General features: G+C 35.8%; 2 protein-coding genes and 1 non-coding gene across 5 annotated transcripts; all 3 read right to left on the bottom strand.

Moving 5' to 3' along the window:
• Nucleotides 1-105: 105 nt before the first annotated feature.
• LOC105159757 (transmembrane protein, putative (DUF288)) lies at nucleotides 106-4,601 on the bottom strand. The gene is made up of 4 exons (XM_011076945.3): nucleotides 3,921-4,601; nucleotides 2,366-3,605; nucleotides 1,039-1,165; nucleotides 106-895 (listed from the first exon to the last, which is right to left on the bottom strand). The coding sequence occupies exons 1-4, from the start codon at nucleotides 4,384-4,386 to the stop codon at nucleotides 428-430; spliced, it is 2,301 nt and encodes a 766-aa protein (XP_011075247.1). The 5' UTR covers nucleotides 4,387-4,601; the 3' UTR covers nucleotides 106-427.
• A 4,137-nt stretch (nucleotides 4,602-8,738) lies between these two features.
• Nucleotides 8,739-8,810, bottom strand: TRNAC-GCA (transfer RNA cysteine (anticodon GCA)). The gene has a single exon. It is a non-coding gene; the product is annotated as a tRNA-Cys (tRNA).
• Nucleotides 8,811-9,344: 534 nt separating this feature from the next.
• On the bottom strand, nucleotides 9,345-26,632 carry LOC105159756 (Insulinase (Peptidase family M16) family protein). 3 transcript variants are annotated; one of them, XM_011076943.3, is made up of 26 exons: nucleotides 26,314-26,632; nucleotides 26,125-26,200; nucleotides 25,184-25,251; nucleotides 24,856-24,947; nucleotides 24,693-24,766; nucleotides 24,565-24,608; nucleotides 24,289-24,340; nucleotides 23,328-23,450; nucleotides 23,136-23,248; nucleotides 22,071-22,233; nucleotides 19,856-19,948; nucleotides 19,671-19,756; nucleotides 18,817-18,903; nucleotides 18,125-18,228; nucleotides 17,691-17,793; nucleotides 17,490-17,585; nucleotides 17,199-17,388; nucleotides 16,914-16,975; nucleotides 15,297-15,401; nucleotides 13,976-14,177; nucleotides 13,694-13,902; nucleotides 12,624-12,748; nucleotides 12,473-12,524; nucleotides 12,279-12,365; nucleotides 9,979-10,101; nucleotides 9,345-9,863 (listed from the first exon to the last, which is right to left on the bottom strand). In XM_011076943.3, exons 1-26 carry the CDS (start codon nucleotides 26,440-26,442, stop codon nucleotides 9,612-9,614), a joined length of 2,910 nt encoding a protein of 969 aa, XP_011075245.1. In that variant the 5' UTR covers nucleotides 26,443-26,632; the 3' UTR covers nucleotides 9,345-9,611. The 3 variants fall into 3 exon arrangements, with proteins under 3 accessions (XP_011075245.1, XP_011075246.1, XP_088735517.1); XM_011076944.3 differs by lacking the exon at nucleotides 26,314-26,632 and having other exon boundaries at nucleotides 25,184-25,262; nucleotides 26,125-26,193; XM_088879391.1 differs by lacking the exons at nucleotides 22,071-22,233; nucleotides 23,136-23,248; nucleotides 23,328-23,450; ... (5 more) ...; nucleotides 26,125-26,200; nucleotides 26,314-26,632 and having other exon boundaries at nucleotides 19,671-19,754; nucleotides 19,856-19,882.
• Nucleotides 26,633-26,702: the final 70 nt, after the last annotated feature.

The raw sequence follows: 26,702 nt of genomic DNA, 5'->3' as shown, positions 1-26,702 counted from the left end.
CTTCATGCAACAATCTGCAAGAACCAGGTGCTTAAAGCTCTGCAGTTTAGTTGAATGATTTACCATATTGATATTGAAGTAATAGACAAAATTGAAAAACATTGGTGAAACAAAATACAGATATTTTAGCAGCAAAAATGTCATATGAATGTACAAATTACAATGTCAATAAAGACTTGGCATGTTCAAGCTGCTAAAGGGGAAAAAGGAACAAAAGATACTTCTCCACATTTTGTTTCTGTGCAGGATCTACAATCAGTAAACAGTATTACCAAAACAGGAAAAGGATGAAGAAAAGGAGGGGAAAAAAAAATCTAGAAAGGAATGCCATCCTCTGAAAGAATAGTACAAACAAAAAGTTGCAGTATATATGTTTCTAACTCCCCCTTTTGAGGTCTTAGGACTTGAGCTGTCTTTGTTTTTTACATCAAACTAACTCCATCAATAGGGGATCACCTGCTGCCATGATTCTGATTAGCCTAATGAAGTCTTGCTCGCTCGAAACATTCCAGGGGTGAATTGCAGGTACTTCAGCAGAATAAAATGATGTAGAATTGCTCTGCAGCTTTTGCTTGTATCTCATTGAATTGAAGACAGAGTCAAAATTTTGAGGAGAGTCCATTGCCAGAAAGAACATAGGTATTGCAACTTTGTGATGGATATCTAGACCGCCCACTAAGTTCACAAGATCGACAAAGTCAGGTACGAAATGTCGAGGCACATAGAATACCTCTGAATTGCATATCGTAAGGCTCTGCTGGTCTTTAACACTTTCTTTGTAATTGACTTGAAAATGGGCCGGCATTGTGGCAACCACTTTCTTCACCATATCTGCTTGCTTCACGAACCAATCGGAGTTTCCAGCAACTGAGACGCTCGTCCAAGACTTGGATACCTACACGCATTATAAAGCATACCAATGGGCATGAGTGTTTGTATGACAATATTATGTACGTTTACAGTACTGTCCAATAGATTTAACTTTGAGTTAAATGCACACAACTCATGATGGGCAATTAATGAGCAAAAGCTATTTACCTTATCCGTGATCCATAGCTTAGACTTGTCAGCTTGGAGCAAATTCCAGTAATTAAGAACAGTATCATCCTGAAGAAATAGAAAGCCATCTGCGCTGCTGTATCTATCAAAATATTTTGGCAAATACCTGAAGAAAATGCGAGAGATTAAATCAAGAAGCAGCATGGAGATAATATGTAAAGGTGAAATAACATATACACAGGCCCTATTTTTACCAATTACTGGCACTAAATGCCTTGGTACTTTTTGAGAAGCTCGCACATTCAGTGTCTCAATACTAAAATGATCAGGTCTGTTAGGACGTGTGTTGTTCTTCTACATAGTTAAATGAACAGAACATAGTCTGTTGAAATGCAATAAAGAGCACGTCCACCAAAGATGATTGTATAACAAAATAAGAATTGGTTCATTTCGCCACGACACTTACTGGGTAAGTTAAGAGAAAAGAAACAGAGAACCATCTGTCGGACTAATACTTGACAGGGGGAACTACCTATCAGTTTGTCACCTCACTTCAAGTGTTGCTCATTAGCAAGCTAAGGGAAACCACCTTAATGAAGGTCACTGATAGGTCAATAACAAGTGTCTCCTAATATTTACAGGTAAACAAATTTCTCAAATGTAGAAGGCAAGCAACATAGTCCCTTCCAAAACCACCTCTTACTATTATACTATAGTTGTGATGTGATAACAACCAAAAGGTCCATTAAAGCTTATCATGTGATAGTCGAGAGAACTGCACTCCAACTCTAAGAGGAATTCTTTGTTATTGGTGTTGGTTTTGCATGTTCAAGGTCCTTTGGTGGTATTCATCAGACTTAACCCCATAGCTAATTGTACAAGAGGCCTGAATGAGAGTGAAACTTGGACAAACAAAAATAAGAACAGAAAATATATAAAGTGATCATGCTGAACGATAGTACAACTTGATCAACCAATACAAAAACAAATATAAGGTAAAAAGTGATGGTGTTGGGAGGAAAGAGTCGAAGGACTAACCATCTTATTTATATTTGTTGCTACTGCAGGGAAAAACTAAAGCATATGTATAAAGCTTTAACCAAAATCAAGCTAGGAACAGCAATATAAACAAGTAAATTAACGTCTATTCACATATTACCCTAAGAAAATTTTGATGCAGAGTAACATATTTTGGCCATAATAATTGACGGGGAAGACGTTCTATCCTACAGTTATGCAGTTGAACAGATTTTGTTCCTCATACTGCATGTTATGTGACTGACATCTGTGTGGTTACCCATATGAACTTAGGGAAAAGAACATAAGCAGAGGAGATGGAGAGAAATCCAAATTATGATTCACATACTTGTAAATGTAGTCCAACTGCCCTTCTTCCACTGCAAGATCAACATTTTTCTCCCCAGATAATATAATAACCGTCTTAAATATCCTGCCATAGAGTAACCTCCATTCTAGTGCAGTGCGTTCCACAGATCCAGAGCAGAACATTATAAGCACCACGTTTCCAAAATTCTTCCTCCACCGTATCAAGTTCCCGATTTCATAATTCACCGTTCCTACTTCCTTAACTCCAAGATGCACAGATGGCAACTTCTGTGGTACAAACTCCTTCCGATCGCCATGACCAATATTTGCCCTTGGCCTGTCTAATTCAAGAGACATAAGGCGAGGCTGCTGGTAACCAACAGCAAGCAGATCTTGAAGCCAAGCAGCAGTAAACTGCAGATCCTTTTCTGTCCAAAATCCTTCCTCAGCCATCACATAGCTCAATTCCAAAATTTTCTCAAACAACCTATGCTTATTGGATCTCCATGCCACCAAGAAGTTAACAAGACGACCCACATTTACATGAAGATCTTTCTCTTCTGAAAAAGGATATGCTTCAACTCTGTCATACCGATGTGCGGTGGGAGGATACACCACAACATATCCGCCAACTTCCCACAAAAGTCTCTGTGCCCAATACCCCCTCAAGACATCGGAAGCCATTGTACTAACTGAGACAGGAAGCATAAGGCCCCAGAAGGCAGATGAATGAAAAATTGTGTTGAATGAATTGACGGGCACCATTGTACCCTGAGGTAATGCCACTTTAGGGGCACGATCATCAAACCTGATGTCAAATGCTTCATGCGCAGCTTTCCTTGTAAAGTAAAATACTGAATCCACATCAGGTAGCCCATTGGAAATCCCTTGCTGTATAAACTGTTTCCCACCAAAGACCTCAGTGTAGAACTCCTCATGTCCAATGTCACCCACCTTTTCCAAGGGTAATCCCCTTGGCCAAACAGACCGCTGTCCAAAATGTATATAAGGGTTCACAACTGTCCTATTGGGATTCTCATGACTATATTGCAAAATAACCTCTTGTCTAGCACCCTCGCCAATCAACTCGACATCGAAATGTTTCCCTATATCATTATCAATCACATCACCTCGATCGTCAACGTCATAGATCTTTTGTGCACCATGCTGTATGGCAAATAAATACCCAACAGTTTTTCGAACATATGAATCATAAGGCAAGTAATCAACCACCCTAAACCCCAATTGAGCTTGCATGTCCAACGATAGATAAATAGCACCTGTTAAAGAAAAAGTTACAAAGATATAAAAATCAATAGCCAAGAAAAAATCCATCCCTGATTACAAGAGTGCCTAAGAGATTAAACAAATAACTCATAAGATCCTTTGATAACTCATGCCCACTAGATTAACTTATCATAAGATCCTTTGATGTAATTTCTTAAAGAAATGCGTGTTTCTGCAGCATCAAACCCATCTAAAGCTGTCATTTAAGGGGGGGAAAAGAACCATATAAAGCTACCAATGGAACGTCTTAAGAACTAAAACAGCTAACCCAACTAACTCAAACTACAGATTTGGTACCACACAAGTACCTTTCAAATTCCAGTCTTTTGGAGTCTTAGAATTCCCAATCGCAAGCACTTGCCACCCTTTAATTTTAGTCATTTTCTTCAGAGACTCAGAGGGGTAATCCGAAACAGAAACAACGATCCATTTCTCCGATCGAAAGCTGGAAAACGGAGTTGATTTATCAACAATGCGGTTGATAGAATTCCAATTAATCTGTGGAAACTTGGGGTGGATTGTATGCGACTGAGTGGACTGGATGCAGAGCAGCGCCGCCGCATCGCCGCCGGCAGTGGAGTAGTTCCGGAGGAAGAATAAGGCCGCGACGGTGGTGATGAGAAGCAGAATTGTTAGAATTTTGTACAGATTCTCCGAAGCCCATGTTGAGAAATCAAGATTCTTGGAAGGAATCGAAAAGGGCTTGCTTCTAGATTGATGATTGTGGAGCTTTGGAGCATCAGAGGGAGGAACAATGCGATCTTGGACCAACATTTCTGTGGTTCAAATTGTGATTTGAAAACTGAAACTCCCAAGAAAAACACACACACGCAACACACACTACAAGAAGTGAGTGGTGGTGCAAGTGACTGACTCAGTTTAATCTCTTGAGTCTTGCGTTATTCAGTAAAACATTGACTCGAGTCTGGTTCTCTTCTTTGATCTGAATCTTTGGTGGGGGGGGTGGGGGAGGGGGGGTTGGGGGTGTGACCGACAGCAAATGGGGAAGTGGAGCTGGTTTTCCTTAAGCTTCAATCCAAAGTTGTAACTAATGCTGGTGTGCGTGTGTGTGTGGTTTGGTAAGAAAATGTTAAACTACACTGCACAGAGTGGGGAGTATGTCTTGTTCTTGCAATTATGACTTGTTTGTTAGTAGCATAGGATTCATTTTATTTTCTTTTATAATCAGGAAAAATTGCACGGACTTTTATAAAATTTTATGATAATTATTAATATTTTATATTATTTAAATATTACAAATATTCATGAGATAGCATCCTTCTAATAAGTTAAAAAGAATATCTGTTAGCCAACCAGTAATTTTAGAAAAGTACTTATAATTTTTCAAATTATAAAAAAATATTTATAATTATGATAAATTTCAGAGAAACCCTTTATAATTTATCCTTACTTTTATGGTATTTTCATACTTTTTGCGAGGAACTTTTCTTTTATATTTTATTTGTAATTTGTTAGGATGGGATGGGACGAGAGATAGAGACATATTAGCTAATACTAATAACTCAAAATACATTTTTAAAACAATATTTAATACATTTAAAATGTGTTATTCATATTTAAATGTAACCCGATATTAAAATAAAAGATCTTACATTAGTTAATATCCATCCTTCTCAAATTTTTTGAAATACTTAGTTATATTTTTCTGAATATATGAAAAAAAAAGGGGTAAAATAGACATAGATAATAAAATCATCAAACTGCATAAAGCACATGGCCCCAAATATTTTAGTATGAAGGAGAAGTGAGTTTTAGTAAAGTTTAGTGTAGATTGGAAGATGAGGTTAATTTGTCAGTTGTTGATTTATTAGTATGGGGTCACGTGACACTGACACTTCCCCTAACCATATAATCATTTGTTGATTTTTTTTTTAAAAAAAAGAATAATTATATTTGAAACATATTAATGATAGGGTAATGCATTTTTCAAGAAAAGAGAGGAGAGTATAATGGTCCAATACAATCTTTTGGTACGTGTAGGTAAGTAGAGTGAGACAGTTCCTTGGAATAATGATTATTTTCTAATTATATTTTCAAAAAATAAAATTATGATTTTCTTTAAAGTATATTTACACCTTTTTTAAATTTTTTTTTATTTATAACGAACCCATTTCGTTAGGATTAACGATTACTGAAATATGTATAGATTCACTAGCAAGTGCACTAGTTATCAAGTAGTATAATAAATATCTTTTCCACGAGGATTTAAATGTAAGATAACTAATCAACGATTATTTGGACGATCGTGATTCAAGTAATGAGTTAACTACTACTACTAAAAACAATTACTAACTAAAATAAGCTAAACGAAAGTGTTGGAGAAGATTCAAAGATGAGAAGATGCTAAGGCAATTGATGTACCTAATTGATCCTAAATGTAGGAATCACAAATTAATCTAGCAGGCAATGTTTTCATATACTGAGGTCTTTCTCAAGTTAATTCTATATACTCTCTCGAGTTATATCAAACCTATTATTATCAAGAAATTAGTGGGTTCCTCCAATTTAAAACTCGCGACAATAATGCATTAAGATTTGTAAAAAACCTGTAAAATTAGATGAATCACGTCTATGTATGCCTACATATCGTTCAATCACACTATGAATTATCTTTTTCACTATGTTGAATTTCCTTCAAGTTCATCAATATAATTAATTATCTAGAAGTTGATTAGGCTCTCAAATTATAAAAACAAGCACAGTAACACATGGATATATGAGAATAAAGCTGTAGATTAATTTGATAAAATACTGAGAACATTGTCTCAAATAGATTTTCCAAAAGCCCTAACAAAAAGAAAATTAGTTCATACTAACTAGATAGAAAACAAAAGATAAAAAGATAAAAAGAGCTCATGGAGTCGAAAATCGGGGGTGATCAGTCTGCTACTCTGGCACCGAATCAACTTCTCCACTTGTGCTTTGATGTGAGTCTCTCAATTTTCAGTCCAAAGAATCCCAAGTATTCTTCTCTTTCTCCCATTTATAATAATTTTCAAGATTCATAAATTTAGTCTGATTCTCCTTCTTTCTTTCGTAATCCTATTGTCGCTAAACCTCCCAATATAATTACAACGAAATAAGCTGCTAAATATTATAAATTGACTAAGCAATTATGTTTGGGATTCTTTAATTTCTGCTCGGTGTCTGTCTAATAACACGTGAGTTATGGGTTATGCCCAATTTGATTATCTAGTTTTGCAGATTCCTAAAAGCCCGCGAGTCACGGGTTATTTTTGATTCACTTTTTAATGTATTTTTAGACTTTTCTAGTATTTGAGATGTTATCTTACAACTTGATCTTTTTCTATTAAAACACCTAAAATATCACAAATAAATCAAAAAACAAGCATCATATCACAAGAATATAGAAAAATCAACAGCAAAATGTATCACATAATTAAAAGATTATTTACAAATATTGCAAATTTGAAAAAAAAAAAAAACTATATCTTAATTTAAGTGGTTAAGTCTAAAAGTCCCATCAACAAGTGTGAACTCATGAATTCAAAAAATGCATGAATATTTGTTTCAATTTAATTAATTATATTAATATATTAATTAAATTGATGTATTGTTGAATTTATTAAAATAATTAATTCAACGGCCCAATTCCATTTGACAGATGGTTAAATTTCCACTAGCACTAGATTGGGCCTTCAGAAAGTAGCCCAAATTCTATCCAATTGGGCCCAATTCATCCCATATGAATAGAATTATCATAGCCCAAAACATAACTCCTCATTATGAAGAAGTAAAATATATAGAACCAATTGGGATTCAATCTTAAAATAATTGAGGTTCATTTCATTTGGACATTGTGATCACAACTTAATAATTATTATGTTATTATACAATTTCATTTCCAATATTCATATCAAATTATATTACTTTTCACAGCTTAGTTCTTTAGTTGTGGTAGCTAGAAGCATTGAACCTAATTACAAACCCCAATTTCTTTGAATAATTAATGGCTTTTGCTATCAAGAGATGAATGGCTTCTGCAAATTTATTCAAATATAAGAAATAAAAGCTTCCCAAACCAACCTTTTAAACCAATAAGCTCTAACTCAATTGGTGAAATTATATGTATGGGTTCGGACCCCATCAATATGTGGGATGTTGTTTTATTCTTTGTTTGATATAAATATTCGACGTGAATAATTTTAATTGATTTATTTTAAATAATAATAATTCATCACTTTCACGAGAAAGTTGCTTGCAGTTTTTCCCTATTTAATTATATTGAAAGTAAAACAATGACCCCAGTACCCCACCCCACCCCTACTCTAATTGTATGCAAAATGCATAACAAATGCAATATACTTGTAACTTAGATTCTAACTTAGATTTGATTTGATCTGAATTGAATTAATTATATGACAAATATAATACACTTGTGGTGCTATTGATGTACAGTTTAAGAAAAGTGGTCAATCATATAACAATTGATTTAATTTTATCAAATTTTAATTTGAGTGAGAAATTTTTACTACAGATAAAATCTAATTCAAGAATTATAAAACCCCAGTAGCTATTTAGTTACTCTAAAAACTTTGATTGGCACCACATAAAGATGATAGACGTAAATGTCAATGTGGTAGCAGCTAACTACATATATATACACAAGTCTTTCCCTTGCAAGAAGAACAAGAGCACGTAGGTACATGCACTCATATATCATTGGTTTTTTTGTTTGTCTGAATGAAGAAGCAATACGTGGAAATGGTTGATGTAGGTGTGAGAATAGCAGCCAGGTTCCATTCCCTCTGCCCTCAAACCGCACGTAGGTACTACCACCCTCCTTCTGCCACCGACGACAGCCAGAAACGGGAGTTGCAAGAGTCATCATCAATGGTGGGGGCGAAGAGCACCAATTACTACTCCTCCATCACCAACAGCTTGGATGATGCTCCTCATCCTGGATATGTAGTGTATTCTTTGGTATGACTCCACCAAACACACACAACACCTACGTATTTGCTTGTGGATTATGTATAAGAAGACAAGACTGCTCATCACAAACTAAAGACTTCTTCACACTGCTCTTTTTAGTATATAATTTTTCACACGTTAAAAAGGGAAAAAAGAATATCAATTTTAGAAGGGCCCAACCGGGTTCGAACCGGTGACCTCTTGATCTGCAGTCAAATGCTCTACCACTGAGCTATGGACCCTTGATGAAAGAAGGGGTACAGTAGATGACTTATTCGTGATACTCGGACGAGATCGGAGCTTGGGGCTCTTTTGAGTTCAAATTTGTGATAAAAACTAATAACTGGCTTCCAATGTGACTGTTTCTATTTGTCATAAAAATTCAGGCTCTCATCTTGATTAAACGTTCTGAGAATAGTTTCACGGCCTGTGCTTGAATTACCTGGCCAGATTATGACTTAAGCCATAGCTCCGAGAAGCAAGTAACTAACGGGGATTATGATTAAAACGTTTTGAATCGTTGAGGCAAGAACCCAGATGGTTTTATTTTGTTTCAAACCAAGTCATCTGTAAATCAGATCACTCATCCAGTTGATTCATGAAGCTTGATGCTGGTCCAATCAAAATCAGAGATAGCTTATTACCTTGGCTAATACAGATGGGAAACATAATGATCTGATTGTCCTTAACTTAGCACAGCAAGTACGCAATTTCCTTGCTAAATCCACAAGAAACCGAAAGACAGCACAAACTGACCTGAATTAGGGGAGAGCAAATAAAATAAAATTTCTCCAAATATCGAGGGTATTCGGAACTTCTGATCCTGATTCTGAAAAATTTTCTAAAAATGAATATTGTAAACCACACTACAAGAACTCTTTAGTCATATGCATGTTTATCGATTTCCACATTGCAAACTCACAACCAAATTGATGGCAACCCTCCATCTGTTCAGTGCTAAACTTTATTGGGTTGTCCTATCTTACAGAAAAACCACTCCTAGGAGGGTTCTATTTCTGACCCTGATGAGCGCTTTTTATATCTTACAACTTCAAGTGGCCATAACCTCCTCTAAATGAACCATAAAGAGGTCGAGATCTTCTGAAACTGAAGATATCTTCTATCTGGACGTTACTAGATTCAACAGGTTGGGAATTGTCTACCTGCTGCTCTGAAGAATGTAAGTTTCCATATACCCGTACACTCAAACTCTTTTTCTGGAGAGCACCAACTTTAATGTACTCGTTGAAGAAGTCTATCAGTTCTTTTTGAGATACTCGCTTCAGCTCTTCAACCTGTTTCATTAAGTATGGTGTGAAACCAATGGCAACTAATTAGGTATAAAATTCACAGGCTTTTATTGATGTATACCAACCACAGATTTTGCAGAAATAAAATCAATGGCCATACCTCGCGTTCTCTGCGGTCAAACTTGAGAGTTCCGTCAGATATTTCTCGCCAGTAAAATACAGATTCTTCCCGTAAATTTTTGTGCTTCTCAAGCTTCATTTCAATAAGTGCATTAACGTTGCTCTGCATCAAGATTTACATGTTAATAACAAGGCATTTCTCAAAAGAAGTTGATTTGCAGGTCACTAGGGTTCATTCTCAAACACAAATATAAAATGTCTTATTCATAATTTCTAGTAAATGCCAACAAAAGAAAAGTTGTTATCTTTCAGAAGCCAGTCTAGAATAAGAGCAGCAGAGCATTCATATCACTGTAAATGATGCAGATACCGATTTTTGAAGTTAATAAGTGCAAAATATGAAGCATTAATCTTAAGTACATTGTTCCTCAAGAATTACAGTGTCCCCATACATGCTCTCTTATGTAAAGATATCAAGTAGTTTATGTAGTTACATAGTATATTTGTTACATGCTCCCCCAGGAATCTAGTTTCCTAGACTCAATGAGCAGATATGATGCCTTTATTGTATTACGTAAAGATATCACATTCTTTCTTTACTAAAAATAATTTCCCAAACCCAATGAGCAGATAGGATTAAATTTCCTCAGATAGCCAATTTCCAGATATTCAGCATGTAACTCAAGGTAACAACTATACTAATAAATCATTATTCTGTTCATTATGATTGAACAACCAAATTGATCCCAGCAGATCTTATTTATTGCTAACCCAAGAATCAGGTGCATCTTGGCCTAGCAATTCTTATCACCAACACTGAAACGATAAACGTAAAAAGCCATTTGCTGGCTGCTTCCCTAGCTGTGCAGTGAAAAGGGATGATGTTAGAAGTGTTGAAGGAAGAAATAATGTTTCTAGGTATTACGTAAAGATATCACATTCTTTCTTTACTAAAGAAATAATTTCCCAAACACAATGAGCAGATAGGATTAAATTTCCTCGGATAGCCAATTTCCAGACATTCAGCATGTAACTCAAGGTAACAACTACACTAATAGATCATCATTCTGTTCATTATGATTGAACAACCAAATTGATCCAAGCAGATCTTATCTTTATTGCTAACCCAAGAATCCGGTGCATCTTGGCCTAGCAATTCTTATCACCAAGACTGAAACAATAAACATAAAAAGCCATTTGCTGCCTGCTTCCCTAGCTGCAGTAGTGAAAAGGGATGATGTTATAAGTGTTGAAGGAAGAAATAATGTTTCTAGGTATTCATTGGAGGACCCAACCTCAATATATATAGGATGGGATTTAGAGATAACTACAAATAAACCAACCTATTTATTCTAAGAGATAGGAGAATATATACCTAAATCAACTTAACATAAATCCTAACTCTCCCCCTCAAGTTGGAGCAGATTTGTTATTAGGCTTGAACTGCTTTGTTCCTGAACTTTTAGTAAAAAGGTCTGCTCTCTACTCTTTAGGAGTGTAAAGAGTGCAAATTTTCCGACTCACAAACAAAGTGACAATTGACTCAATGTGCTTTGTTCTCTCATGGAAAAACGGATTACTAGCAATGTGAATCGTTGCTTTATTGTCATAACACATAATACATAGGCACAGGATCATTATTTGTTAAGCCCAACTCTCCCAACCCATCCTTTTAACATAAAATTTCACTAACAGTGTGAACCATGTCCCTATACTCAGCTTCTGAACTCAATCTACCTACTACTTACTGTAGTTTGTTTCTTACTACACCAAGAATGAGATCTCCAATCCTGTCATATTTAAACCCAACATGCCCTGCAACAGAGTAGGCAAACAACAAACCTTTACCAGGAGGCCCTTTATGTACTCCAAAATCCTAAGAGCAGTTTCCCAATGAATAAGTTGTAACTTATCCATAAAGTGACTAACTATACTAGGGCAAAGGAGATGTAAGGTTTAGTAACAGTCAAACAGATCAACTTCTCTACAAGTCATCAGTATTTGGTTTTATCTTCCGAATAGCACTATCATCATTTCATAAATACGGGCTGAAATTCAAGGGTTCCTGAACAAGATCACAAGCATACTTTCTTTGCGACAGCAATATCCTATGATTGCTATGAGTAATTTCATTGCCCAAGAAGTATCTCTGTTTTACTATCTTCCCTACACACACATGAGGATGTTGACCTCAACCCACAACATACCAAAAGAACAAAGTTTACATCACTTCTTCCAGTTTAAATTAACCTCAATGTACTAATTTTCCAAGTTATTTCTACATATATTTTGTCAATATACGAGGAATTCACAAAAAAGGTTGGCATACTAGTTTGTTACCTTAAATTCGTCACTCGGCATTTCAGAGAGTTTAGTTTCAAACATCTTGAGAAATGATTCAACTCTCAGTTCAATTTGCCCAGGACCCTGTCAAGCACAAGGAGGACATATAATAGTTGCATGTCATGGGTAAAGGCAGAGATAGATATGCATTATCTGCCAGACAGAGTTTAGATCATGGATGCAATCTATACCTTGACATTCGATTGAATGATGAATTGTACACCACGGACACCAGAGTCATTCCTACATTAATAAGTATAGCAAAGGGTAAGGAGCAAAAGTTATGACACAATAATCGCTTAGGAACAACTGAAGAACTTAACATAAAGTAACTTTTCACACCTCTGCAAAAGTACAGTAATATAACCAAGTTGCTCAACTGATCTAAGCTGATGGAAAGCAGGTTGTTTAGCTATCAAAGCAAAAAGTTGAAGTATAACATTCAACCTGAAATCATCCTGGTGCACCTGTAAAGTTTGAATAGCAGTTATATTCAGAATCTCGTTGGATGAACGAAAGATCAGAATGCATGGAACATGTCTGAGAAAGAAGTCCAACAGTCAGTTGTACAAAGTTGTCCAGCACTTTGATCTTAATATATAAAATCTTAAGAAACTGTGTAACTAAGGACTCTAAGATATACCACCTGCCCTGTAATCCGTACAAACCAAAAGCATCTGATATAATTTATGGATTTCTTTAGCATGGCTTCAGATATTCAATAGTTTAACTCGACGTTTAAAGATGCGATCAAAAGCAAAAACAACCGGCAGAGAGTTAGGGGCGGACAGAAAAAAGAGAACTCTGTATAGTTAGACAATCCATCTGTAATACCCAAATGTTAAGTTGGAATGTGCCAATCATTAAGCATAAATTGTTGCTTATAAATTGGACCTAGGACATGATCCTAGTATATCACAAGGTAGTAGTAAAGCAGGCCCTTAAGATAATATTGAAGTGAGTGGTGCCCCAAGGTTTACTAAGCAGTCTTCAACTGTGTGGTTGCGACAAATTAGATTCTAAGGCCTCAGTAGGCTCACTAAAATTTACTAGCATCACTTTTCTTGCTAGTTGGAATTACAAGTTTACAAGGTATCTATAACCATTTGGTAGAATCGACCCAACCAGTCACTCCTTAGTCCTACAACTTGAATCTCCTAGCAGATTCTCTAAGGGTGGTGTGCTGGGGCACCTCCTACAACTTGAGTCCACTAGCAGATCTAAGGGGTGGCCTGGGCTGTGGCACCATTGTTCCATAAAAGAATCACATGTTAGCTTTTTTCCCCTTCTTTTATGACTAGGCCATGCATGGTCAAACAGATGGTGTAAAATGCAAGAAATCTAGTAATCAGTAATAACTGAGATATTAATTGATAACTCCTGCTAGTTTCATCCAACTTTTTCCTCAATACCTGAATGTAATGAATAAGGGCAGAATTTTCATCACTAGGATTTAGGCCCTGTGCACTGTAGAAGTAATTTATTCCCCTCTCAAGCTTAATAATTCTATTAGTCATGTATTGAGACGCAAACAAAGCCTGAGACAAGGGATTAGAACCCCTGAAGAAGATATCTTCAATTTGCTGGATCATTGATTCTGCTTCATTTGGCTCAATATTTCCTACATACAAGCAAGAACAGAACGATCAATAGACTAGCAGGTGAGCCAAAAGCAAATTTGCAAGAATCAGAACCTGCTGCATAGCATTCCAAGAAGGTCCTTGATAGCATTAGAGGATAAAATTTAACAAGATTCTCCGCTTCAAGATGAGGAAGAACTTCAAGTTCATCAGTCCAGGGCCATGTTTGGTCTTGTAGTATTAATGAACAGTAGTACATAGCCTGCTGATATGGCTGTTGGAACTTCATATTCTGATATTCTTTTGTGATCAATTCCTGCATATACGCATAACAAATGAATGAAAGATGAAACAAAGAATCAACAAAAAGCTGTTAGTCAAAACCTTCATAAGAATGTAGTGTCCTAAATGTTCGACAAATTCTCTCTATGATTACCAAAAATAACTAACGGTAAAAACTAGTAAAAAAAAATCAAACGGGCAGAGGAAATGCCATATAACTCTTTGCTTTGCTTCAGATATAGAATCTAAGTCAGCCTTTGGAAGTAAGCATGATAAGCATCTCATTATCAGCTAAGCAGTTTATTTTGTATGTTGGGCCTTTATTTCAAAGCAAGAGTGCACAATCATTAAACATTCTAATTCTATGACAAAAAATTGTAATTAAATAAGTGTGAAAGCATGATCAATTTATTTTGTCAGGTAGAACCATAGTAATTAAGGAAACTGGAAAAAGTTACAGGACAGTAATTTCTATTTTAGACTGAAGGAGCAGAATTTGGACGTCTAATAAAATATCAGGAAGAAGAGAAAAAGATACTATAACCTCTATAATTTGTATTGGAACAACAGCAATGTTCTTACTAATCAGTCAGGTGTTTTGATCTTCTGAACTAATTTCTCCAACACCCACCAGAAAGAATAGAACATCTAAATAAAAGGAGTATTGTACCCCATTACTGTTTCCAAGGCCCACCCCCATCCCCACACCCCCATAACATTCCCCCAAAAGAATGATTTGCGGTCCTAACAAATGTGATTGAAGTTCCATAGGCTTCTTCCAAATCCTTTCCCCAAATGGAGCCTGTGGAGATCCATCAGGCTACAAGGGATGAACTCAAAAGCAACAAACCAGGACAGCTTGGACAAAATACAATAAAATCAAATGCACTACCAATAACAAATTTCAGGTTTATTTCATCCTTAGAAAATAATTATGCAATCAATGGAGCAATTAGGTGCAAACTTTAAGGGCCCACCTACCAGACACTGCATGCACAAACAACTACAGCAGAAAAGTTTAACACTAGATACAATCTTATATGTTATTTTCTGTCATAGGACAATGTTGTGATCCTAATGGCAAATAAATGCACTTAGCCATAGAGAAAGAACTAGTCGAAGTAGTAAATGAACATAATCAGCAAACCTGTACCTTAATAACAGCAAACCTGTCAGGTTTTACTTCGAAATTAGCAATTTGATGTACTACAGTCTCCAGTAAGATCTTCAGTTTGTGATTATATCCAACCACAGTGACCTGTAAGGAGGAAAAGGAGAACAAATAATAGATAAGATTAGTTCTGAGGAGGAGACTACACGACAAACAGCATCAGGAGGGTTTGGAACCCTTATGTGAAAGGGGCAAAAGAGAGTGATGGCAGTATACTGTAGAAAGGGCTCATACAACTGATACAGAAAAAAGAAGAACCAGTTGAAGAAGATAACTGGTTCTAGCATGCTTCAATAGTGTATAAACCAGAATAAACTGAAGAGTAACATTACTCATTTTAGAACAGAAAACATTATGTTAGATTCTGCAACAATACTCAACAGTGACCAAATGTTGACTTGATAAGAGTATAATCAAGAGATTAATTGCATGCCATAAACCTGACCCACAGCCACAAATCAAAGAGAACAGGGCGGTTTTCCTAAGAGATTACTCATGAAAAATCTCCCTCAGCTGGTGTCTATATTTATAGGATATATTGCTACAGAACAATCCTCATTCATCCGCGAACTTTATTACATCTTAAAGAGATTCAAAACAGCAAATACACACAGCATGCTGAAAGTTACAGCTGCATAAAAAGTAATTCCTGCACAAGACTGTACATTTATATGAACATAATCTGATTGGGAGCTCCATATATCTCCATGTACATTCAAAAGTGTACATTTAAATGTGAAGACAATTGGGAAACAGAAGGAATGAGCCTCACATACATGCAATTCAATACATGGATAGAAGCAAGTATAATAATCAAACTTCACATTTTACTGATTCATCAAAAGCTTTTGCATGTATTGTATAAGTTTGTAAATGAAGAGTGGAAATGTTTGGATGGCAGATGTGAGAGCCCAACCAAATCAAAGGTGGAAATGTTACTGATGGCAGAGATCATGAGATCAGAATCCCAGCAATATACATGATGGACCAATTAGAAGCATCTACAGTTTCTAGTTGTATTCTGAATGGCTTATTTCCCACATTAGCAGAACTAAAATTTCAAGGCAGTTCCTTGAAAAGGTGCTTGGACTACCCCCACAAGCTATAATGGAGTTTCTCTGCTTTTGTGTAGTAGGATATAACATCTGAGACAAATTCCACACTTCACAACATCCAACACAATTCTCCTAGATTTTTGCATAATTCCAGGAGAGAGCATGCACACACTCATTGGGCAAATTGAGCACAACCCAATCTCCTCAGTCTTGGATTCACTAAAGTTACAGACTGCTTAACCTAATTTCAGGAACTTACAGATACACGAGAACCAACCAACTAAGCCCAATAGTGGGTGAAATAACTCCATAACATTCTATACCAAGTAGCATGTTAACTACATGGAATTGCTCTTGTAAGCCACATCTAAACATCACATTTTAAAACAGTTACCTGATGCAACTATAATATAACGTTGAGAACTTCAAAAATTAAGTGCTTAAGCTTTTCTATATGCATTAACTCTAGAGAGAAATGATGTTATTTGAGAAGTGGAAAGTGCCACTCAGGAGCATATACTTGAATACAGACACAAATAAGTACCTGAAACCCATAGTCAGTGTTGGTAACTCCATAATACAGACCAGCAACCTGTGCATCGTATGCTGAAATATGCAAAAAAAAAAAAAAAAAAAAAAAAAAAAAAACAGAAAAACAACTGTTCTGTGAATTGGCTACGGCACCAGGAGAAAAGCATACGGCGATAATCTGAAATGAGTCCAAAAAGAATATGTAACATAGATATAAAGCTTTATTAAGTAGATTGAGAGTTTCGACATTCATAATACCACACTTTTCCATTCTATTTCTCAACCATAAGAAAATTACCATATTCATTTAAGTAGTCCATCAACAAGCGTGTAAATATTTCAGTGAGGACTTCTGATTCAGGGGAATTTCCAGAAACAGGACAGTTGAAATCTATCTTAACATATGCCTTAGGAGTTGAAAATGCTGTGTCTGGCTTGAACCATAATCTTGAGTATGGCGTTTTCCTCAATAAAACAGGTAAATTTATCTGTTCCAAAGGTCCAATGCACCAAAACATCAAGATCTCATAGTAAGTGTCTGACAAAGAAAGTCCAGATGGCATTATCCAAAGTTATGGAAATAACTTACTTGCCCAGAAACAGTCTTAAGAGATAGGTCTGTAGGAATAAACACATTAGCGCCAGGTAGACGCAGATCTTCTTTAGGAGCTTTTTTAATCCATTCCTGCAAGTCAACAAAGTCTTAGGATATCTCAAGTGGAGAAGCCTATTGAGATTTTATGTGGCAAGAAAAGATGCCTCATCATTAAACAGACATGAAGCAGCGAACCTCAATTGTAGAGCCAGGTAATCTCTCAACAGAATATGCCGTTCCATACCAAGGCTCTGTTGAATCAGTAAGCCCTTCAAACTTTGTAGACTCCCAAAATATTCTGCAAAACACAAATCTTATAACACTAAACAACAAACAATGATGCCCAAAAAAATAAATTAAAAAACACCACTATTTGACATCAGATAATTGAATATGTGAAATCCAAATTTCTTGTCCAAACTTGAAGCCAACTAAGAAAGAAGATGACAATGGATAAAGCCGGGTGAACATTGACATGACAACAATAGATAAATTGGTCAGGCAGACAGGACCACCTATGTTATATGAATTTTGTTTACATAGTCAACAACAAGAAGAGGCAAATTTCAAATTGATGCAAGTTATAAGGTAGACTGATCAGAATCTCCACAAATCTCTGTAAAACTGACCTCACATTATATGGGCTGAGCTCTTTCAGTGCTGACTGAATTTTTTCAGGATTAAACTTTGAAGGCAAAGATGATCCCACCAGCCAATCTTTTGGAGCATAAAACTAAAAGAGTTTTTTTTTTAACAGAAACCATCGAGAAATGTAAGTTGTAAAACCAACAAATGATAAGAGGAATAGCAGGTAGATAATTCAACTGACAGAAAGCAAAACAAAAGGTATGACTGAACAGAGAGCTCTAAGAGAAACATGAACCTTGTTAAACAAACAAGATGGCTAGTGGAAATTTACAACTTGCATGCATAGGTAGCATACTTCCATATCAAACACAAGAGTTTCACAATCATTTATATCAATGGACAAGACAAATTGAAAATTATTGATTTGAAAAAAGAAACAAATATGAGCACATAGTTGAAATATATCAAAAAACCATGAATTTTTAATATCATTCTCTTCAATTAACAAAACAGGCCGAAAATTATAGATTGACGAGATGCAGCTTAAGCCTTGAGGAAATAAGGAAAATAAGATGTCTCATGAACTGCTTAAACTGAAATATCACTCTCCTATGCACATCGATAAGGAGGTGTATTTTTTTATATATTTTCTAAACCAACTGTGCTCCCTCAATCATGCGCATACATGCAAATTACACACTCTTAACGTCTATTATAAGTAATTGACATTTACCTGCATATTAAATGCAACATTAACCACATAATCAATCGGACGAATCTTGTCCTGGTAATGGAAGGAAGTCTCACAAATGGCTGCAAGCTTCATTAACAAATTAAGATGATGAGATAAGTTAAATCTCAAGAGTAACATCAATAGGTAAATCTTCAAAAAACTATGCCTTTCAGAAAGCAGCATGAGGTGGATAGTTGATAACAGGGTTATAAAGTGCCTCTAGTGTCACAATTTGAGATCATAAGATGCTAGAATCCTAAAAATACATATAGCAACTCAGCAGCATGGTGATGCTTCTCAGATGAATACAGCTTCGCATCCCAAAATAATCAAGTGACCAACTTTCCACGAATATGAGATTATCGGCTATTCTGACAGATCAATTCTGGGGACTCATTCAGTGGACCGTCTTCAACTCAATCAATATGACCACAACTCTCTCTCTCTCTCTCTCTCTCTCTCTCTCTCTCTCTCTCTCTCTCTCTCTCTCTCTCTCTATCTCCTTCTCTTTTTTCTTTTGTGTTGAAGGTGGGAAGAATATTAGGATTTAATACCTCTAGAGTTGCATAAAACAAGCTTCTGGTATATGCATGGCTAGTCAACCTCAAGTTTATCAATAAAAACGAACACATCCAATTATACTAAATCCATAACAAGACCCACAAGGATTTGTCTTTTATCAGATCTGGGACCTTCACAATTATTTATGTGCATCTCATAATTGTTGGATGTAATGCTATGCAATTTCATAAGTCAGGCCAAGTGTTTAAAGAGGCCAATTTTCTGCATCACTCTTTTCCTGGAATGCATCGTGAATACATTGTAAAGCTTGCAAAAACTGTAATCAGTTTTACCTCATCAAATATCCATTGGCAGGGACCAGATTGTTGCAAAAGGTGAATATATTTGAATAATAGTGCCACAATATCCTCAAAGTGCTCTGTGATTATCCAAAAAAGAAAAGAAGAAAATCATCCATCACCCGCCTCAGACCCACTTCTCGGTAACTGAGCGCAAAGGCAGAAAATTTAGCACTTACCATGACCAGCATCTGTCAGATCAATAACTACTTTAAAAAAAGAAAATTCATAAGTCCAATCTGATTCACCGGCAGATAAGCTTGTAGCCCAACCTGCAAGTATTTATGATTGAACTAATCAACTTGCTTTTAGAAAAGTAAGAAACTTATCTGCTGCTTCTCTCAGTGAGATACTAAGAATTAATATATAATTATTAATTTATAGTATTATATGGAAGCACATAATCCTACAGGAGTATCCAGACATTAACTAAATTGTGCACCCTTTGACAATTTTCACTGGAGAAGTGAATCACCAAAGAAGCAGTCATGACTCTGCAGATAAATTACCTAGAAAGCAGATATATTTGTAGGTATACTTACAGAACCCTCGTACTAATTACACAAAAGCCTCTTGAATTGGAAATTATAATGCTCAGCCTTGTTACTTATTTCGGCTAACAATCACCCCCTTTTGGCAATCCAATTGATGGATAGATGATGTCATAATCAGAGCCTTTATAAACTTCCAGGAGTGCCCTCACATACTTTGGATGACATAATACAATTACCCCCTGACTTACAGAAGTTAATCATGATAATCAACATTGGTTAAGTTCTAACCATTTAATAATTACATAGTACTTTCATTGACAGATACACCCTACTGACCAGAAACTAGCACAACAATTTACATCATGACGAGTAATTGTTTCAATAATATTTTACTGAATAAACACTGTGGTCCACAAGATGCAACATCAGAAGGGCTATGAGGCATAATAGTATATAGAAGCTAAAGTCAGTGTATAACTTACTGATTTGTCTCCTAGATTTATCTCTTCTAAAAAATGTTTCATGCTCTACAATCAACGCATAGCTCAATATTGTGGACGTTTTGACTTTCACACATCTTATCATAACCCAAATGATTAACATATCTAATGTTTGCACCCTAATGATTAACTTATCTAAATTTTGTAAAAATGTGTCTATCATTTCAATTTATTCACAAAGAATCATATAACTTATGACCTCAATGTACATAATTTATGCCTCCTTTCATGTTAGCAAGCATTACGGTTACCTCCCTTCCTCAGTAACTATCAAATCTTAAAAAGGTAAATTTGCCTTTCACAAATTCCGCCAGGTTTGACCAAAAATTTCAATGACCAGAGGAGGAAATTTGTAATTTTGGAAGTAAAAGAGGACGTTTGTGTAGCTGTACTAAGGGGACCCAATGTAATTAATCCTTTCTTTTAGAAGGATATGTCCACACTATAAAAAGCAACACCTTGGACATACTACATCCACACAACCAAAAACACATAGAGAACAAGGGTATCCGATAGAAAATAAAGCCTCTCCACCAAGCTCAAAAAGAACATTAAGAAAAATCCTGAAAGTTGAACTCCACAAAATAGTGTGAAGAGAGTAATTGTTCACTGAGAGATATTTCAACTGCAACTCTTGAAAAATGCATCCACCAAAATGGGTTCTAATTGGTCCATTTTTCAAATCTAATACAAAGACCAGTTATGCAGGACTAACTTAGTGTAAGAAACTTTGTACCATGTTCTCTCTAGAGTTCCTAATAAACGTGAACAAATAGAGAGATAAATGAACAAAAGTTTATCCTTCAAACTTTGACTCAAAAGAATGTTCGAATGCTGTGTTTTCCACTTATAGCAAGGTCAGAAGTAATATACGCATTTGCTACAATGTATTTATATAGATAGAGATAACCTAAACTCAGTCAAAAATATCTAGATACTCAGATCTGGGTACCGCTACAAGTGTGTATATATCATGACAATTTGCTACAAACAATCACCAGAATTAAGCAATACACTGTGGCATACAAAAAAAAACCTAACAACAGTTCTGCCACGAATAAACCAAGTTGATCTTGAATTTCACATAATCTAGCCCAAGAATAAGCCAATTAGGACTAACCAGACTCTTGAGTAAAACAAAAGGAGCACTCCTTCATGTATAAGAACCCTGATTATTTTTGGAAGAATAATAACTAAACAAAATCCAGTTCTGTTAGTTTAACTCCTTTAGCAATTCAAAACAGAGGAATGCCATTCATTATTACCTCCATATTCCCTATTTAATTAGTGATTTAAGGACTTCTGCAAATTTAATAGATATCCACTGCTCAATTACTTGACCAGCAAATTGGGAAGGGGGAATTGTGGACTTTGACATGGAAAGGAAGTGCAACACCCACCCAACTTTTTCAAGATGTAAAACAAAGATCCTTCTCCTTCATGGCCAATCAAATGACCCAGATACCTGCTCGGCCCTTCCTTGTAATGACGAATTCCAGGAGTAATTGGCCATACAAATCTCAACTTGTGACCTTGTTTAATTGGGACAGCTTTCACAAGGATCTGAAGCATAAAATATGAAGTGAAAATATAATACCATTACCTCATCGAGTGAAATTAGAAACATTCTGCTTAGTTCAGTCAATCAAACTTTCCTCAACCTACAGTTATTCCAAATGTTCATGACTTAAAGTCTGAAGTAATTGCATGCAGTGTCAAATTGTCTGGACAAAACCAAAACCACTAATCTTTCTCAAACCTTCCCCATTTACCAGTTTGCACGATATAATAATTTCAAAACTCCGCTAGTTACTGGAGATCTTTAAATCCTTTTTCCTTCAGATGGAGATAAAAGGATAGAATCCTTGATATAATCACACCCTTACATGAGTTCAGAATTTTGGATACCTAAAAGAAATGCTTTTATCCTTCAACTGAGCAACAGAGATTTATTTCAGAAACAATGTTTCATGTTTAAGTCCAAGTAGCTACCTTGGAAGGAACCAAGACAAGGGTCCACCCACATAAAAGATATTGGTGATGGTCTTAACCAGTCATTCGTATTGACAAGTTAAAATCAAGAGTAGGATGAACTTTTTTAGATGGTACAAACATTTCTATATAATTATTTCATTTACTGATTATGCTCCTTAAGATGAATACAGCATTAGAATGGCTTAAGTTGATTGATCTTTGAGAAATGCTTATTAATAAAACATTTCGTTTGTGTTTTCACTTTCAGTGGCAAATATGTGTTTTCAATTTTGTTTAGGTTTTCATGTGAAATGAGAATGTTTTGTCAAATCAATATACTTTTGATGAGAATACGTATAAACAAACATGTTTAAGTACTGTTTCAAAAACTAAAAATTGGAATGAAAACACAAACAAACAAGCCTTATAAAGAAAGAGCATAATGGCAATAGCTTTTATCAATAAAAGCAAGTGACGGGTGCTTGTAGTACCTGAAGACTTTCTGAATCACAAGGTTGACCAGTAAAACTGATGCAACTTCGATCTGTATTTAGGATATCCTGGAATTTGCTCCGCACCAAGATTTCAGATTTGTCAAGGCCATCTGGAAAATCCAACCTAATAAGTCGATGCAGTTCACTCGCCAGGATCACATACAACAAGTGATAGCACCTACTTATTACCTTTAGTATATATTACAAGATGCATGAGATTGGCTGAATAATTTTCATTATAAAACCGCAGAAGCTCCTCTCGAGTATCCATCCCTCTTTCTTTTGGGCGGACCTCCAGGGTGTCCCAATTCCCTACCAATACATAACGTTCGGGAAACATCAATAGAAATGTTTAGTCACAAAGGATAGTCGTTATTCTGATCAATCTAATTTATAAGTAATATCTCCAATATATCAACCATCAAAAAACTCATTGTATCCTGTGTGGCCTTAAGTTAGTAGTTTGACAAAACCCAACTTTTGCTACAAATCCTACTACATAGCTGGCTAGAATCTTTGTTAAGACACTTTCTCAATGATCAAGTTACTAAAATTGCAATCTTGGTTAAAAACTTTCTCAAAGGGATCTAGTTACTAAAATTTCTGTGTCACCAGGCTTATGCAGAGTTCCAACATCAGCACATAAGCATCACATGTAATCCTGAAAACAGATTGTTATTTTATGTGAGTTTCCTTAAGATTACGATAATGAAGCTCTTTCGTCTTCTTTGCTTTTCTTTCTTATTTCTTTTCTTCTTCTAAGCTCTACTTGCAAGCGCCGGTCACAAGTGTCCAAAACTGTTTCAGAAACTCACTGAAACAAATTCTTCTATTATGAAATATCATTGGTCACCATCACCAAACTTGAACGTGCAACCCAAATAAAAAACAAACGCAAAATCAGATAAAACTTATTATAGCTTCCTGAGAGCATACTACAACAATGAAATATCTTGTAACAAGCCTTAGTCAGTCAGATTCTTACTGAAACTAAGTAGGGAAATAACAGGACAACATTAGGATTAGAAGGTTCAACAAAGAACAAGAGTGTCCTGTGCAGATATAAGGATAAATCTAACCGCGCTAGACACAACACGTAAGGAAGCTTAGTAAAGCAAGTATAATTAACATGAGATTAGCAAGGATGTACCTGTGCTGAACTTGTGGTATGGATGATCTTTCACACTTAAATGTTTCTGAAGCTGTAAAGAAAAAAATTTCAAGGAGTTGACCTCTTCCCCAAAAAGAAACTAAATAGACTTTAAGGAATGCAAGTCATGAACTGATGACTTCTGTTTCTAAAACATCATTCAATTCCAGAGGTTTTAGGACCTTGCCATTTAATTCCAAGGGGAGAATATATAGTTTTTCGTCATCATTTGATTCCTGACAAATACTGCCATAGGGAGCTAGTAAATAAAAGTACCTGGTTCATTCTCCAAACATCAGAGAGTAAATTCTTCTGATTCTCTGAGGAACAAGGGAAGAGTGTGCGTATTATCAAGAAGAATTCAAAACTAATACATTGACAAGATGCAAGACAGAATTGCTAACCAGAATCAACAGCTTTTATCTCCCTCGTGGTAGCATCGGCTGACATCAGCGGTTTGATGAAAAACTGAGCGAATCTGAATAATTAACAGCATTAAGACCATCCATCCAGGACAATAATTACTAAAAACACAGCTCAAAAACTGTGGTTATTAAGCAATGCTACCTGTCCAAGGCTTCTTCAAAGCAGTCAGGGTTAACATCAAAATAGTAGTTAGTGTGTTCAGATGAAGTGAAAGCATTTGTACTGCCTCCATGCTGAAAAAGAAGACATGAAATACATACAGAGAGATTATTTTTGGTCTAGCCACATTAAATAGCATCCACTTTATTACACAAAGAACAGAAGCAGTACCATAGAGACAAAATTCATCTATTATTTCAAATTCAAGGATGGTAAAAGGCAATGTGGCCCAAGTTAATTATCTATTTCTATGTCCAGAGATAAGTGATCAATTAAGCTACAAGAACAACATGAAAGAGCAGATGATTACCTCACTGATGTATTTTGAGTAACTGTCCTCCAATGGATACTTTTCACTTGCATAAAAAAGCATATGTTCTGTACTATAACTACATTGTGAGAAAGAAGTCCAACAAAGATTACTTGGAACAGTATATTACAACTATGCAACAGAAAACATAAATGAGTTACATGACATGTTGTGGATAAAGAACATTAAATTAATTCTACTGAGGAGAAGAAGACATGAAGAATTAGATGGGAAGCATCAAATATTTGTGAGAAAATAGTCAGCCACAAAGCCAGTTAAAACCAACATGTGTTGCATCATTTAAATGAATGTTACACTTTGATGCACTTATCAGGTGTACGTATGTTTTATTTTCCCTCGTTCCTTTCATGGAGAACTGAAATAGAAAGATATTTCCAAAACCTAACCTAAACACACAAAATTGGATACCCATGCACCCTTAAGCAGTACACATGATTTAGATTGAATAATGTAAGCCAAGACAATTCCATCACCAAGAAAGTGTGCAAGGCTTTCAACCCCCTAAGGATAAGTGACAATTTTGAATTCAAGCGAATGTTTTAAGTGATTGAAGTGGAAAGATGCAATGCAAACAAAGAATGCAATATCTGTCGCCAAGAAAATGTGCCAAGCCTTCAAATCTCTCAGTCGCTGGAAGAATTGAAAACACAACATATTTTCAAAACCGACACTCAAACATTCAAAACAAAGCCAGTTAACCATCACTAAGTAGTCCAAGTGATTGAAACTGAAAGATGCAGACAAGGAACTTCAATCTTTGCCACCAAGAATATGCAAGAGGCCTTCAAGTCCCTCAAGATCAGAATAACTGGAAACAAAATTTACTTCCACAGAGTAACTCTAAGAAATCAGTCAAACTAAGGCACCGTGCATCCTTAATAATTCAAGTGTTTGAATTGAAAGTTCAATATCTTCCTCACCAAGAAAGTGGGCGAGGCCTTCAAGTCCTTCGGGGTCACTGAAAGAACCCACACGAACATCCATTGAAGCAGCGCACTGCACCAAGAAACACATCCAGACAACCATATTCGAAACAAAGTACCGAAAGTTTCAAATAAAATTTCAAGAAACGGGTAGAAACCGATAAATTCAACCGTAAATATATATACCTTATCAGTTTCGGAATCTCTGATGAGGAGAACTTGGAGATTGTTCTGCAGAACAATCCTCCGATACTCCCGTTTATCATTGCGCGGCTTAATAATCTGCACTTCATCTGTTATTCCTCCCACAGCCATTCTTCTTCTTCTTCTTCTTCTTCTTCTCCTACTACTGCAAATTGGGTGGATTACATATACATACACAAACGGACAGAGATTGGTGTGTGTGTGTGTGTGTGTGTGGAGATTGACTTGACTCGTTGCAATGAGAGGGTCATCCGAGGGATTTTTCTATAAAGACTTGGGGTAAAAGAAAGGTTGTATTCTATGCATTACCTATTGTGCGCTTAAAACGGTCATAATTATAATAGGAAAGTTCCGGTACTTGCCATTTGGCA

Source organism: Sesamum indicum, linkage group LG4, assembly GCF_026168435.1.
Source record: "Sesamum indicum cultivar Baizhima isolate 11 linkage group LG4, ASM2616843v1, whole genome shotgun sequence".
NCBI lineage: Eukaryota > Viridiplantae > Streptophyta > Magnoliopsida > Lamiales > Pedaliaceae > Sesamum > Sesamum indicum.
This window is presented reverse-complemented; position numbering and strand designations above follow the sequence as displayed.

Bases quoted from the DNA above. Each gene is read 5' to 3' on its own strand.
- LOC105159757 (XM_011076945.3), bottom strand. From the start codon at position 4,386: ATGTTGGTCCAAGATCGCATTGTTCCTCCCTCTGATGCTCCAAAGCTC. The intron at 3,606-3,920 runs GTACTTGTGTGG...TTTCTTTAACAG, and splicing joins AAAAGACTGGAATTTGAAAG to GTGCTATTTATCTATCGTTG. The intron at 896-1,038 runs GTAAATAGCTTT...TAATGCGTGTAG, and splicing joins AGCTATGGATCACGGATAAG to GTATCCAAGTCTTGGACGAG.
- LOC105159756 (XM_011076943.3), bottom strand. From the start codon at position 26,442: ATGGCTGTGGGAGGAATAACAGATGAAGTGCAGATTATTAAGCCGCGC. The intron at 19,949-22,070 runs GTGGGTGTTGCA...AAATACTTGCAG, and splicing joins TTACATCTTGAAAAAGTTGG to GTTGGGCTACAAGCTTATCT. The intron at 17,586-17,690 runs GTTCGCTGCTTC...GTTGACTTGCAG, and splicing joins TACCTGGCTCTACAATTGAG to GAATGGATTAAAAAAGCTCC.